Here is a 15,052-nt window from a genome sequence, read left to right as displayed (position 1 = left end):
TACAAACAGGTGCTACAATGAGAAAAATCTCTTAGTACGGACAGTTTTTCTGCGTTTCTACGATCAATTTTAAAGAAATAAATCTATATTTTCCTTTTAAAATCCACTTAGTAACTACCTAGCGGGGGAGGAGTAGGGATCAGTTGCAGCAAGTATCCCCAGGCTCCACTTTTTTTTTCTTCACTCGACAAGGGTCACAACGTGGAGGTAGTGTTCCAGGCGCTGGTAGTGGTCGTAATATTGTCGCACAAAAATGTCCTTCATTCAAGTCTCTCCCGAGAACCACTTTCCTATTCAAAATCTTCCTTATGGAATATTTTCCACGTCTGATAATGTGAGTACATCAAACGATTTTACACAAGTTTTGATTTCTTTTGGTTGGAGGAGTTAACGTTTTGTGTGATCCCCAGCCAAGACATCGCATAGGTGTTGCTATTGGGGAGTATGTGTTGGATCTGTCTGAGATTTCTGACCTTTTCACCGGTCCACTGATGTCACAAAGAAAATCGGTTCTTCAAGAGGTAAGCAGTGAGTTGACAGCTGTTCAAAAGCAGGCTGGGCATTCATGGCTTGATGGAGGTTAACTGGGAGGTTCTGGCCACTGCCGGGTGAAGTTGCTTCACGGTAGACCTTCACCACTCTTGCAAAAAAAGCCACTGGTTCATGATGTCTTGTTCGTTTGTTTATCCCTGAAGAGCTCCTCACAAGTGGGAGAGAATAATATATAAATTATTTATTATACTATAAGCTTATTCCCTTCCACAGTAAAACAGAGTTTTCCAATACTTTAAGAAAGAATTGGAGACTCTGATCTTACTAATAGCTATTTATTAGAGCAGTTTTCAATGGAGTGTCGTAAAACCAAAGTAATTACTCTGGCCAATCCAGTCAGCCAATCAAAACTCAAAGCAAATACATGTTGCAGGCACAGAGCGCAGGAAACCGTGCACGAGCGAGTCACGATTGGTTTTGGTTTTACTTCTGATTGGTTAAGAAAGTGGCACGAGATTTTTAAACCAATCACAAAGTGTAGTAATGCAAAACCAAAGCAAACGCAAATTACTTTCGACACGTGATAACCGCTCTATATATGAAGCAAGCATTAGTGTTACTAAGCCAGCAAACAACTTTTTCACATGATCAGCAACACAGCATGATAAAATGAAACTCACGCAAAATCTGTTTTCAACCGATTATATTCTCGTTCCCAGAGCCACCTGTCTCTCTTAACTGGCAGAGCCTGGGGCTCAGACAACAAGTTCTGGAGACCCCGGGAGGCAGGGGGGGGGGGGTACTCAAAAAGTTTTATACGGGGAGGCTCCGCCCCAAGTTCTAACCCCTTACCCTTTTATATACCGTTTTTGACAGAAATTGTACCCCTTTTGTATACCTTTAACTGAAAAAAGGTACCCCTTTCATATACCTAAGAGACATGGCGTGGACTTAAAATAGGAAAAATCCCTACCCTTTTATATACCTGAAGCCTGAAAAAGGTACCCCTTTCAGGTGGAGCCTCCCCGTATAGGCCATTATAGGGAGTACCCCCCCCCCCCCCCAGGCTGGAGACACATGATTTGGCTGCAAAATCCTTTTGTCATAAGGAAATTTACAATGGTTGACTTGATTGATAAATTCCCTTTGTTAAAAATCTAGCCAATCAAATCATGTTCCTAGAGCCACTTGTTCCTTATGCCCCAGGTTCTGCCAGCTAAGAAGAACAAGGGGCTCTGGGAGACAAGAATGAACCGATAGTAAAAGTTTGAGAGAACTTAAATAAATATCTAGGCTGTGGAAACACACACCCAGGGCTGCAAATATTTTTTTAACTTGAAAGAACATACAGTATACTGTATGTCCTACTAAGACACCATCTTGGTCGGACCAAACAACCCGACCACACTTGGGATTTTGTTGCACATGAGCAAATTTTGGTCGGTCAATGTCCGATGATCGGACTTGGAGCCCTGCACACCTGTGGCTTTTGTTCCCACATACCGGTAATTTTTTTATTCTCCCTAACTTCCACTTAGATGGAAGTGGACAAATGGTATCTCAGGTAACATTTATAGTTAGACTAGTAATAGTTCTCACTATAAAGCTGCCCCCACCTTTTTATAATTTGTTTTTTTGTCGCCTTTAATTATTAATGCCGATGGACTGCACAATTAGGCTTCTTTTTTACTGTGTCATGCGGAATTTCTTGTTGTGTGACACCGTTACGTCCTAAAAATATTCACAAGTTCAAGTCGAATTATATTACCTAGCGCGCGTAAATAACACCTAGCGGAAATAACACATAACACATTATTCGTGATGACAACACACAAGCTTATTCCTGGGCTTATAACATTCAAAATAAACTTACAATAATTTCCAGGCCAAAAAGCCTAAAAAAATTCCACGAGTAACAAAATATGGCACAAGATTCGAGAAAACAACCCACTCTTTGGATCAAATAATCAGACAGTTTGTTAGCGAAACGAATAATATTGTCATATAATATATGACAAAGTTCACGCTTTTGTTTATTACTCGTTGTAACTTGTAAGATGTATACGATACAACAAACCTCCGAAAGCAAACCTTACAAATGTAACGCTTGGAACATAGGCAGCCGGCACGTAGCCAAGAACACGAAACCAATTGCTCGAAATCTTTCGACGTATTACTAACATTTGCTTCAAATATCACTTAACACAACCAAAGCAGAGAAACCGCTCGAACAAATCTGTGAACACGCGTAGGCCAAAACCGAAAAACAAAACGCTGCTAGCAGATGGTGAAGCTCAAAACGCGAAGGTGACCAAACGCGACCTCGTGGTTGCAAGTACCCGACACCACCGTGCGCGCTTGCAAAAATATTACCCGTCACGACCGTGCGCGCCTAGTTTCGTCAAATCGAGAATGCTTCGCCCACTACAGACACATTTCTTACTTTTTCAACAAATATTCATTGTCCTTGTATGTATACACCCGGGGACTCCTAGTGTGCCTCCTCGGGTTTTGGCCTCTGGGCCAAAACCCTGCGGGGGCAAAGATACTTAAAATGCTGAAGATGCTTAAATGTGACTTTGCTTATGATTGGGTTTAGCAAACACTAAATGCCTTCATGGGTCTTGGAAGGGAAGCATGGAAAGAGACAAGAAACACATTACAGCGGATTTTATCAAGTGATGAGGTAGGTTAGCAGTTATAAGTGTTGTTGACAGCAGGGGTATCCAATAAAGAAATTAAGATCTAAATGATCTAGTTCATCCATATGAATTTAATTTCCTGGAGGAGCAGAAAGAGATATTCCACCACAATTACATTTAAATTTATAAGTTGGTGGATTTGACCACTATAATGCCTTCTCAGCCTCAGCCTTTGGCCTCTGTGCCTGAAAATAAAATAAAATTTAACTGCTTTCTCTGTAAAAATCAAAAATAAAAAATAAAGAAAATAAAGTTTAACTGCTTTCTCTGTCAAAATCAAAAAGTCATTGTCTGATTGCATAAATAAGCAAGCATTTTCCTAACAACATGACGGGATGGTAAAATTTCCTGCCCTTTTTCTAGTTTCTCCAACTATTCAATATTATTTGGATTTTTTTTTCAGGGAGTTCTCAGGGATAATTCAGATCTACAATCAAGGTTTGATTAAAATTAAGTATTAACTAATTATGGTAAAAATTATTTTAACATTGATAAAAGAAGTATGGTATGTTTTTTCTCTCTGTTGAACTGGATAAAATAAGGGGAAAAATAAGCAATGAATGTGACACTGGTGATTTCATACATGTAATTGCATGTTTCCAGAAGTTGAAAAGCATAAAATGATTTAATTGTTACCATGAAGCAGAAACAGGGGGGGGGGGGGGAAGGTAGGTCTGGCCAGAACTCTATTACTCTACAGAAGGTGGAAGAAGAGAGACTGTTCTGCATAATCTGTGAGCCTTATGAGCCACCCTGCGAGCCATGCAAACCATTTGAGCCATGCAAACCATGCAACTTTATGCAATTCAACTAAAAGTATGTTACTTACTTAATAATTTATTGTCATTATGTTTAATTCAACACAAATTTTCTGTACACATAGTGGCAGAGCAATGTTTCAGGTATTTGGATATATGGCATTATTTAAAGTGGTATCTTGTTTTGAACATTAATTTTCTAGATGCCTTATTCCACAAAATCGTGTGACAATGCACCTTCCTGCAAACATTGGTAAGTGAATCGCAGATTACACGAAAGTTCTTCTTATTAAAAAAAATTACTCCAGGGAATGAGCGAAAGTTATGAGCATTCGGAATGTATTTTCTTTTCATTTTATTGACAAAGTAATTAAAATGCAGCTTAAACGGTCCTAAAAAGGTTCACCACGCTACTCAGAATGGATGTAAACAAAAAGTCACCTTCCTTCTAATTGTTATAACTTTGTTATTGTTTCGTTTTTTTGAGATACTTATTACTCATAAGTTGTTAACTCTTATGAGGAAAACATTTGAGCATACTACTACCTGAAGCGGAGAAATCCTAAAAGGTACCTATCAGACTGCAAATGTTACGCACGGTGTTCAAAATTGGTGCATTTTTCTCACATTTTGTAGTTATTTTCTCTTTCTAAACACTTGTCAACAAAATTAAAAACCTTCAACTAGTAGATCTTAACTTGCTTAAAGTATGTGCCAATTCTCAACTTGATCTGAGTGTTAATAACTTCACACGAGCAAAATAAAGTGCGATTTTTGGCAGTGTACACCAGTAGCTTGTGCTGGGCTGGGTCCATGGACCAGGGGTCTTTGTTTTGTCCTCTCCCATCAAGTAGTTTTCTCAACTCATTGTCCTCACTGATGCAGCTGGAAAAATATGACCTTGTCCTTTTGTTTTCTGATTTTTTCTCAGTCAGATTTTGTTTGCATATCATTTCTTACTTTTAGGTGACTACACAGACTTTTATTCATCAAGAAATCATGCAACAAATGTTGGTACAATGTTTAGAGGAAAGGATAATGCTCTGATGCCAAACTGGTAAGGAAAAATATTTTATGAAGAAAATAAAAAGTTCCTAGAGAATGTAGGAAAATAAATTAAATATAATTTTTGTTTTAGATCTGTAAAAGGTATCTGATTTTAGAAATTCTTCCATACATACACTTGTACAGGGCCGAACATAGCAGGGGGAGGGGAAGGGGGGGGCACTTGTCCCCGCCAGGAAAACTAAAAAAAAAACTAAAAAAAATGAAGAAAAAAACTAAACTAAAAAATAAGAAAACTAAAGGTGTGCAGAGTTTGCCCCCGCAGACATAAATCCTAGGCACAGCCCTGTTGTAGTACAGTGGCATGTAGCCTGATTCTCAGATGGCAGAGGTTGTTCTATCACTTTCTCCTCTTCCTATCATACCTTGTTTGAGATTCTGTATACCTAATAAGACTTATGCATCTTGCCCACTATAGATCAAGGACCAGTGATACCACTCAATGGAATTTGAGTCACTTTTCATGCAAGATTTCAATGAGGCCCCGCCAGGGTAAATTCCGACAAGCGACAAGGCCAAAATTGTAGTGACAGCACATAAAATAAAATCGCGACAAATGACAACCCTTTTGAAAAATCTTAAAGTCTGACAAGAACAAGCAATTTTCCTTCAATTCAACTGCTGACAGCGACGGGAAAAAAAATGTATTTATTTACCCACGTGACACGGAAGAGCTCAGGAGCTCGTAAAGACGTAAAGAAGTGTATGATAAAACAGCGACACGGGACATTTTTAAATTTCGACAAGCCGCACGGATCCCCCCTGGCAGGGCCTCTTCAATGGCAAACCATTTCTTGGAGTATTCTTATGCATTTTTAATTAGGTGCCAAAAAACAGGACTGCGGTATTTCCGTTAACAACAGTTGAGTGTTTCAATTCATGCACTGCAGATATTTGGATACCACTCAGTACTGAGTGGAGTGGTTTGAGGGTCACAACAGGCAGCTCACAAAGACATGATGATGTAAAAGTTTTGCTCATATACATTTTTGTACTGCATGAAATCTGAGTCAATACCATTGTATTTTTCATTTCTTTTCACCATTGGCCTTCAGGGCTGAAAATAACAGTTGGACATCAGACATTGACCGACAAAAAATTGCTAATGTTTGACCAAATCCCAATTGTGGTCGGACATGATGTCCGGTCAAAGTTTTGATGGTATTGAAATCATTTTACGGCAACGATAAATAAAACTCTGCCGTGAGTAAATCTCACTTTGTCTTTGTGTTTCGTAAGTCACTAAACAAGATTGGTGATGTCCGACTACAATTTTGTTTTGTCCGACCAAATTGGTGCCTTAGTGGGACATATGTCCTTTCAAGTGAAAATAATCATTTGCAGCCCTGGGCCTTGTTTAGCCTCTTTAGTACACCAGAGTGCCTTTCCTCTGTTTTAGTATATTTATAAGATCAGAAAGTTGGTTGAAGAAGACAGGTGGTGAACTACCCTGAATTTTAATTGTCTTCTTTAGTGGCTTACTCTCAAGAAAGGTGTCTGAACCAGATAGTTGCTAATGTTGTCCTTGCTTGTGTACATTTCTATACCTGCCAACCCTCACCCCTTAGGCGTGAGTCTCATGCCTGCAAGTTAAAGACTTCAATCTCACGCTTAGGAACCAATATCTCACGCCTAGTCAAAAAAATTGAGTTTTGACAACCATAAATGACACACTTTCCAAAAATGTGTAAACTCAAAGCAATGCGAGAAACGAAACCTCCATGTAAAATGAGTAGATGTCGATACTTTCCCCGAAATCTCAGAGTTTTGACAAGAAAAGCATTTGGAAGAAGGTCGTGTTTAGCAAAATATATTGTCCACGCACTGGGATTGGGATATGTTCGGAACGTCTTCGGAAAACTTCTGATGTCTTCGAAAGGCTTCTGATGTCTTCGGAAATCCTGGCACTTTTGAGATAAAAATCTCACGCCTTAATTTGACTCAGAAAAAGTTGGCAGGTATACATTTCATCTTTATCAAGTTATTAGTTGTTTTTTGTCTTGCTGTGGTAAAGTTTATTCAAAGTAGCTGATAAGCACATGCCCTTATAAATGGCATAAAAATGAACTGTTAATGTTAAAAAGTGACATGACCTTGCAGGGTTCATTTGCCAGTTGGATATCATGGTAGAGCGTCGTCTGTAGTAGTATCAGGTACTCCAGTGAGACGTCCTGTTGGACAGACCAGGCCTGATGACAGTAAGCGTTGTTTTAAAAAATTTTGGGGTCTTAGGGGAGGGATTTAATAGAGAGGGGCGTTTATTTCACTTTAACTGTAACAACATCAACAAAACAAATAGGATGCATAGTTTGCTAGCGGAGTAAGATACAAGACACAGTAGGAGGCTCATCTAATCTGCGCTACAATGCAAAGTAGAGATGTCGTTCATAGTTTGATATCGATGTTTTCATCGTCATCAGGGTCAGGTATGTTGGTGTTGTTGGCCTCGTCAATGGCAGAGTCAAGCAAGAAACTAACTATAAAATTGTGTAATTTTACTCTATAGAGCATTTCCTTGGTTTTTGAGGTGATTCTTGGAGGGGGCCGTCTATAAGACACAGGGAATTTATTAGAGGGGGGCATCCAACACAAACTTTACACTTCAGGGGAGGTGTTTATTTGAGAGTGGGCGTTTATTAGATTGTTTACGGTAATCTTTCCGGTGGCCTTTTTTGCTGAGAGGGCCTATGCATGGCAAGGGGGAAACAAAAATTTACCATACATTTCAAAAATGTTGGAATTTTTTGTATGAAAGGGAACTGCCCCTGAAAATTGTGTTGAAAAATTTTAAAAAAAGTGTTTTAAAATTTAACCACAACACATACAAGAATATCACATGATTAACTTCTATGAATACAAGAAACCCTTAACAAGTAATTTTTGTTAAGTGCAATTTTGAGTACTTTCAAATAATCAATTGTACCTATTAATCACAAGTTGTACTATAGGTTGTGTGATTTCCAATCCTAATGCTAGCAAATTTTTTTGTTCTCTCTTTTTTATAAATGCAGCTAAACCTCCTGTTTTTGGACCATGTAAATTACTGGATATTGAGCTTGAAATGGTAGGTCCTTTGATAAGACTTTTTATTAATTTCAAAGTGTAATCAACAGCTATGCTCTCCTTTCAATTAAGCAAATAGTAAACATTTCAAGTGCATTGTTGAGTTATGTAAGCTTGCAAGAATTGTTAAGTAACTACAACCATGGTCACAAGTGTTTCAAAAATAAAAGAAGCTCAACAAGCTTACAGTGAACCATCTGAAATGCACAGTCATGGTAAAAATACTTCGGTTATTGTGAAGAACAGCTCTCCAAAAAAACCTGTCCGTCGACTGTCTGTCATCTGTCAGCCGACAGTTGCCGTTTGACGGTGACTGTCTGCTGTCTGTTGGCTGTTTGTCGGCTGGCTGTCGGCCAGCTGTCCCCCAGCCAACAGGTTTAGGCTATGATGTAGGCCAATAGTCTGCCTACAGATGGCCCATATTCGGTAAGATGCTCTTTCAGAAACAAGATGGTTCTTAGGAATGACAATTCGGATGACAGATATCACTGGGTATGCCCAGTAAACCACTGCAGAAAACAAAGATCAATGCCTCGACCGGTGCCTCTTTAGACCATGCCAAAAACCCAGATCACTGGCAGAGCTCTTGCCTCCGAGTACCCAAGAGAACAAGAGAAACCCTGGTAACTGGACTGGTACAGCAATTCTCTGAGTCTGGAATGCTGATAATTTCTGACAAGTACTTCAACCTGAATGGTATCGGCTACATCCACCTCATGGTTAACCATTCTGAGAACTTTGACGACCCTCATGATTGATGGGGGATGGAACTAAAGACGATGAACGGCACTCTGAGAAGCAGAATTCATGGATACCTAGATGAGTTCAACTGGCGAAAATGTTGCCCAGGCTATCTCTTCGACAACTTGTTACAGTAGATGTACTACAGTGAAATACGTTTATCCGCTTTAATCGCTTACTGCATCAGGGTTACTCCTGTGTTAACTGCCCTATTTTACAGTAAAAGTTCTGTTTAGGGAAACTGTTGGTAGTCTGTCAGTGGCTTGTGGGTGGCCTGTCGGTTGACAGTTGGCCGACAGTTATAACTGGTGGTTACGGGGAGCTGTACAAATTGTTGTTCACAATAACCAAATATTCCAGTAGCTGCCACCTGGATTTGAATGCCCTGGGATTACGTTGATTTATTCAATCAGCCATTTAGATTTTATATATGCATGCATGCATCTGTCTTGTTTGTTTAGCATGTTGAAGAATGGATGTTAATAGAAAGCCACCATGCACGTAACACTGAAAGCTGGTGTAATAGTATCATATAAACATCTTAGCTAATTGTTCTGACATTGCATTCTAACAGGCATTCTTTTGTGGACCTGGAAACAGACTTGGTGAACCTATTACTATGGATAAGGTATTACATGTATACAGTCATGTGGTTTATCTTTCTTGCTGCCACATTTTTCTATGAAGGGATATTTCTTTTGACAACGTTTACAGGGCCATTTGATAAAGAATTTTATCCAAGACCTCTAAACCAGACTTCTTAGTTTTCAGTGTTTATTCATTTTATACCTTGTAGAAGCTTAAAATAACCCTGCTTGTTACAGATTGAAATTTTGTACACTACAATGTATGTGCTTTCCAGAGCAAGATCTTCTGAATGGTTATATGGACTGAGTTTTAAAGCTTTTAGTTATATATAAATCAGTCAGCGGTATTTGTTTCATGTGAGTGGCATCTAACAGCAATAATCTGATAAACCTGTGGCTTGACCTTTAATAATGGTACAACTAAGTTAAGAAATGTGATACAAAATATTTATATTTTAAATGAAAAATACTAAAATTTGGTTACAAAATATATATGTCAATAGTACTTGTTGGGTATTTCAACACTAGTCTATCCAAAGAAATTTCCTTTTTTCTTCATTATAGCAAGAAAGGGCACAAGCAGATACGTTGCACTTCAATTCTGTGCAGTTTATGTATTACATGTACCCGACACTGGTGTATCAGAAAAAACTAACTGAATGTGGTTGTTAATTACACAGGCACAGGAGCACATCTTTGGAATGGTTGTTATGAATGACTGGAGTGGTAGGTGTTGTAATATCTTTATAACATTGCTTAGCTTTTCTCAGAGAGAAACTGCAGTCATATGACAGCAAGCCTAACATTAAGCCTTAATATTTTACACACTCTTGAGTTCACTGTATTGGTTTTATATGATGATATTATAAATTATTGTAGTTGCAACCTCTTTCATTACTAGTACGCTGTGTTGTATAAATTAAAGCTAATGCAAACATGGGTTTCCAAATTGCCCCACAGACATAAATAGCACATCCCGGTAATATACAGGGGCACCCATCGAGAATATAGTTCAAAACCACTTAAAGATAGCACCGTTGAACGTATTTTATCTGTTAGGATTTCCCAGCTGCAAGTCTAGTGATCCGAAAGTTATAGGGATCAAAACTTACCTTTTTGAAAATTCCAGCCAGAGAAAGGCTCCCGAAAATTCTAGGTGACCTTTTTAGAGTAAAAAATCCGTTAAAAATGAACAATTATACCATTTTTTAGATATTCAAAAATCCTAGGAAAGGCAGGCAATCCAAAAAATTTACAATGAATGTTCCGAAAATTCTAGATCTCAAATCGTCTTCCGAACAGATATTTTTACGAAATATTCCATTGGGTGCCCCTGAATATAAATAATCTCCATACAAAAATTAAAATATCTGATGACTGATGAACTCAAACTGCAAAAAAAATATCCCTCACAAAACTGACAACTAAATTGTTATTGACCTGGTATGTAGTACTGTAAGTGTAGAAAAATAATGGGGAGCACATTATATTAAGTTTTGCATAACACAATGTACTTAATGTTTGTGATGACTAATAGTTTGCACTGTTGTTGAAATTTCGCTTTATTTTTGCTGGTTCATTATAGCTCGTGATATTCAAAAGTGGGAGTATGTACCACTGGGTCCATTTCTAGCAAAGAATTTTTCAACTACCATCTCCCCCTGGGTGGTAACCATGGATGCTCTTCAAGAATTTGCTCTTCCTAATCCAGTTCAGGTTAGTTGCTAGTTTTTATGGAATGATGTTCATTATTTTGGTAATTTTATTGAATTGTTAAAAAAAACTATTCAAAAATAATTTTGTGGATATATACTGCTTATTAACCGAGAGTGAGGTCATTACAGGGGAATCTCAGACCGCAGCCTTGATGTATTGACCGAGCGATAGCGAGGTCAATACATCAAGGCCGAGGTCTGAGGTTCCCCTGTAATGACCGAACGGACGAGGTTAATAAGTTATTTATTATATAGCCTTTTAGCGCTATTTTAAAAAATATCCTAAAAACATCAAGGTGAAACTTGCTCTCGCTCTCTGTGGCTCTCTTCGTCCCTCATACTAAAGAAGTATCCGCATGCCAATATTTTTCTTTCAGTTATTGAAAAGATAGTTAACGTTTCATTTTGTCGGTATTTAGATCAGGCACTAATAAGATGTCTATTAAACTGAAGTTGAATGAAGTAGATTTCTCTTCAAAGCTCTTAAACCTTCTTTCATTGTTACGTGCATAGCTATCTTTTTTTTTATACCTATCTTTTGAAATCGTCTTTTGACATGCTGTTTGAAATGAGCCAATCAAAACTGATGCATACCGGTGTTGGTTTCAAGCAAAAGAGTCCGCAAGTTTAGAAGGTCATGCTAGTGGGCTGTAATTGGCAGATTTGGATTCGTCTTGTTTGTTTAGCATGACAAAAGATTGATGTCGATAGAAAGCCGTTATGCATCTAAAAGTAAAAGAGGGTGTAAGCTGACACTTCTAAAATTGTTATCATGTTTCAAAATTTAAAGATGACATAAAAAGTTTTTAATAGCTTAACACGTTTTAACCGTTATAGGTTTGTGTTTTGTGGGTAATTAAGAAGAACAACTCTTAACTTGATCTGCATTGTAAACTGTACCCTAAAACTGCTCAATACTTTAGCCACAACTTTATCTGTAATATAAACTGTATGTTTCATCGTGTACATCATCTGAACGTCTTGTTATGATTCCCACAGCTTGAAACAAATTGTAACGATTTGCCTTCTGAGTGTTGCATCTTGTCAGTGGTTGTTATGTCATGTTGTTGTTTCTCTATCTAAAATGGCCTGATACATATAATACTATTGTTTTTAGACCCGCCTATTGAACATACCGGTATATCATGTTTTACTGTTTTTACTAGACAGTTGTTTTCTCATGTTGTTTTTAGGATCCTGCCCCACTGCCATATCTTCAGCACTCAGATCCTTATACCTTTGATGTCAAGCTTGGCGTTGACTTACAATGTATGTAACATTAATCTTGTCAGTGTTACTGTTTTCAGTGTGTTTACACTACAAACACACGCCTGAAATCCGGAGCACATGGAGTCCTGGTGCATGGGCATATCCAAAGCACCGCTGACCACATTAACTGCATTATTAATATTATCATTATTAGTAATAATAGTTATACTGTTGGAATTTTTCTCTGAACGTGACATCTATCAATAATACTGTTTCTCGCCAAAAGTCTCTGAGCGGGCAACATTGCAAAGTCTATGATATCGGAGAGTAACAATGCACTGTTATCAATAAATAGACTGTTTAACACATTACGTGGCTGTTTTGTTGTTTTGAATAACACCCCAAAGATACATACAGTACAATGAATAAACAGCTCAGACCTTCAGTTAATTCGTCTAGTTAACAACTTGAACAGTGGAGAATTTTAGAAACATTTTTCTCTCAAAACATCAGGGTCGTAACCAGGTATATTTTTTCATCGCTGATCCCAAATTTTAGCTCTAAATTTTGATTCCTGATCCCCAAAATGTGGCAACATTTGATCCCTGATTCCATTCTGATCCCATCTGATTGGCCGATCCGGATCCCATGACTTGTGACCCGGGATCCCGGGTTCATGATCCCGATCCCGGGGCTGTGATCCCTGATCCCATATACCTGGTTACGAGCCTGAAACATGGACTGAACGTGGATAGTAAATATGTTTGCCAGCTAACTGAATTGCTGGATATCCTATGGTTGGCATGTTGCATGTATTAACTAAGATGTCTCAGCTATGTACATGTGTAAGACAGCAGCTTTAAATAGAAAATTAGTGACTTGTGCAAATACTTTGTTTGTGTTAAAGGTGAAGGAGCCAAAGCACCTGTGACTATCTGTTCAGCCAATTTAAAGGTAAGTGAAGAAAACAAAAAACAACAACAACTCAAGAAAAACAAGAAAACAACTCAATTTTCTTACTCTGTAGAGTTACGGATAAGATTTACTGAAATATCCGATCTTTTGCTAGCCTGGAGGTACATATGGGGAAAACCTGTACCGATAGACTAATTACACTCAAATGTTTTTTACCTCTTCCTTTACATGTTGGACTCTATTCTAGAGAAGATGTAGACCCCAAAAATCACTTTTGTACTTACTAATCGCTATTTTCACTGTTTCAGTCAGTTCATAGTTATATTTGTCTTTCAATTCCAAGTGTCAATAATCCTAGTCTTTTGAAATTTCTTATACTTCTTGTCAGCTTCCTAAAAAAAACACCCTGTTAAGTCTAACACTCTCGTTAATGTTCATATCCTATCCCGTACTAAACCGTCTAATTCTTGCCCACTTTTGTTACAGTCATAAACTACAAAAATAGCATTGTGTGTACATTCATAACTCGGTTTTATTATCTCAGCATATGTATTGGACACCAAAACAACAGTTAGTTCATCATACTGTGACAGGATGTAATGTTCGCCCTGGAGACCTCATGGGTTCTGGTACCATCAGTGGGGAGGTAAGACACTGCTACCTGTACAGTTATCTACCAAAAGAAACAAACTTACTGCAACAACACAATTCACTTTAGAGGATGCTCTGTGTTCTTAGCGCGAGCTGCACGCACCATCCAACAACTTTTCAACACTGTGTTTTCCGCGCCTGCATTTGTAACCTGTAGCTTCCATTGGCCTCAAAAGTCATACGTAAGCTCTGAGGTTTCATAAATTCCAGAACACGCCACACTCAAGCGCAAGATTGGCTACATGTATTGTTAATTCCATTTTGGCAATAGAGCAATGGGATTGAAATTAGTATTACTTCCAGGTGATGCTTAAGGCTGTTTTCCACAGTCAAGGCGTAAGAGCGCATTTATAAGGAAATGTGCACAAGAAGGAGAGAATGGTGCAGGTTTGGTGTAATAATGATCTGCAGGATTCTTTTTCGTCTAAACAATTAGAGTAGAAAACAAACTATTACTTGCCAAATAAACAAACATTAACAGACGTTGTTACTATAATATCCACAGACCCCTGATTCATATGGCTCTATGCTGGAGCTTTCCTGGAAGGGTACTAAACCATTGGACCTAGGAGAGGGAATCACACGGAAGTTCCTCCAAGATGGGGATGAAGTTATTATGACGGGATATTGCCAAGGCAATGGCTACAGAGTTGGTTTTGGGGAATGCAGGGGGAAAATATTACCTGCTTTACAAGCGAAATAAATTAAAACAATGAAATTGTTTAGAAGTCGGCCTTTCACATCTGGGTACAGGCATATATGTACTACTAAGATGAATCCAATAAATGTACTACTTCAGTAATTGTTTCCTGGATTGTGGCTCATTGGGAATTACCTCGGTAAACTTGCTGACGTTTTTTCTGAACTATGGTCACTTTAATATGCAACTAGAGAACCCGGCGTAAAACCCTCGCAGCAAGGCAAAGATCAACAACAAACGCAACCCACACATGGCACCGGGCCGGAATCGAACTTGGGCCACGTTGGTGGGAGGCAAGAACGCTCTCACCACTGCGCCAACCCTGCTCCCCATTTAATGAGCAACGTGCGAGCGATCATTTTCAAAATTCTGGTTTTTAGACCCGCCTATAAACCCCCCTGGTTATAGGTCCATCTACCTGGAAACAAAAAATACATCCTGTTATAAGCGTCCC

General features: G+C 38.4%; 1 protein-coding gene across 1 annotated transcript; it reads left to right on the top strand.

Moving 5' to 3' along the window:
- Positions 1–130: 130 nt before the first annotated feature.
- LOC144630226 (fumarylacetoacetase-like) lies at positions 131–14,700 on the top strand. Its single transcript, XM_078488558.1, has 15 exons — positions 131–334; positions 411–521; positions 3,092–3,178; positions 3,598–3,632; positions 4,156–4,205; positions 4,919–5,009; positions 7,118–7,215; positions 8,029–8,081; positions 9,396–9,449; positions 10,089–10,134; positions 10,994–11,124; positions 12,317–12,392; positions 13,240–13,286; positions 13,792–13,893; positions 14,404–14,700. The coding sequence occupies exons 1-15, from the start codon at positions 254–256 to the stop codon at positions 14,599–14,601; spliced, it is 1,260 nt and encodes a 419-aa protein (XP_078344684.1). The 5' UTR covers positions 131–253; the 3' UTR covers positions 14,602–14,700.
- The last annotated feature ends 352 nt before the right edge of the window (positions 14,701–15,052 follow it).

Source organism: Oculina patagonica, chromosome 11 (assembly GCF_052425735.1).
Source record: "Oculina patagonica isolate OP01 chromosome 11, crgOcupat, whole genome shotgun sequence".
In the NCBI taxonomy this organism is placed as follows: domain Eukaryota; kingdom Metazoa; phylum Cnidaria; class Anthozoa; order Scleractinia; family Oculinidae; genus Oculina; species Oculina patagonica.
This window is presented reverse-complemented; position numbering and strand designations above follow the sequence as displayed.

Excerpts from the sequence above, each read along its gene's own strand:
- LOC144630226 (XM_078488558.1), top strand. The coding sequence starts at position 254 with ATGTCCTTCATTCAAGTCTCTCCCGAGAACCACTTTCCTATTCAAAAT. Across the intron at positions 335-410 it reads TATTTTCCACGTCTGATAAT|CCAAGACATCGCATAGGTGT; the intron begins GTGAGTACATCA and ends TGTGATCCCCAG. Across the intron at positions 12,393-13,239 it reads GCTTGGCGTTGACTTACAAT|GTGAAGGAGCCAAAGCACCT; the intron begins GTATGTAACATT and ends TTTGTGTTAAAG.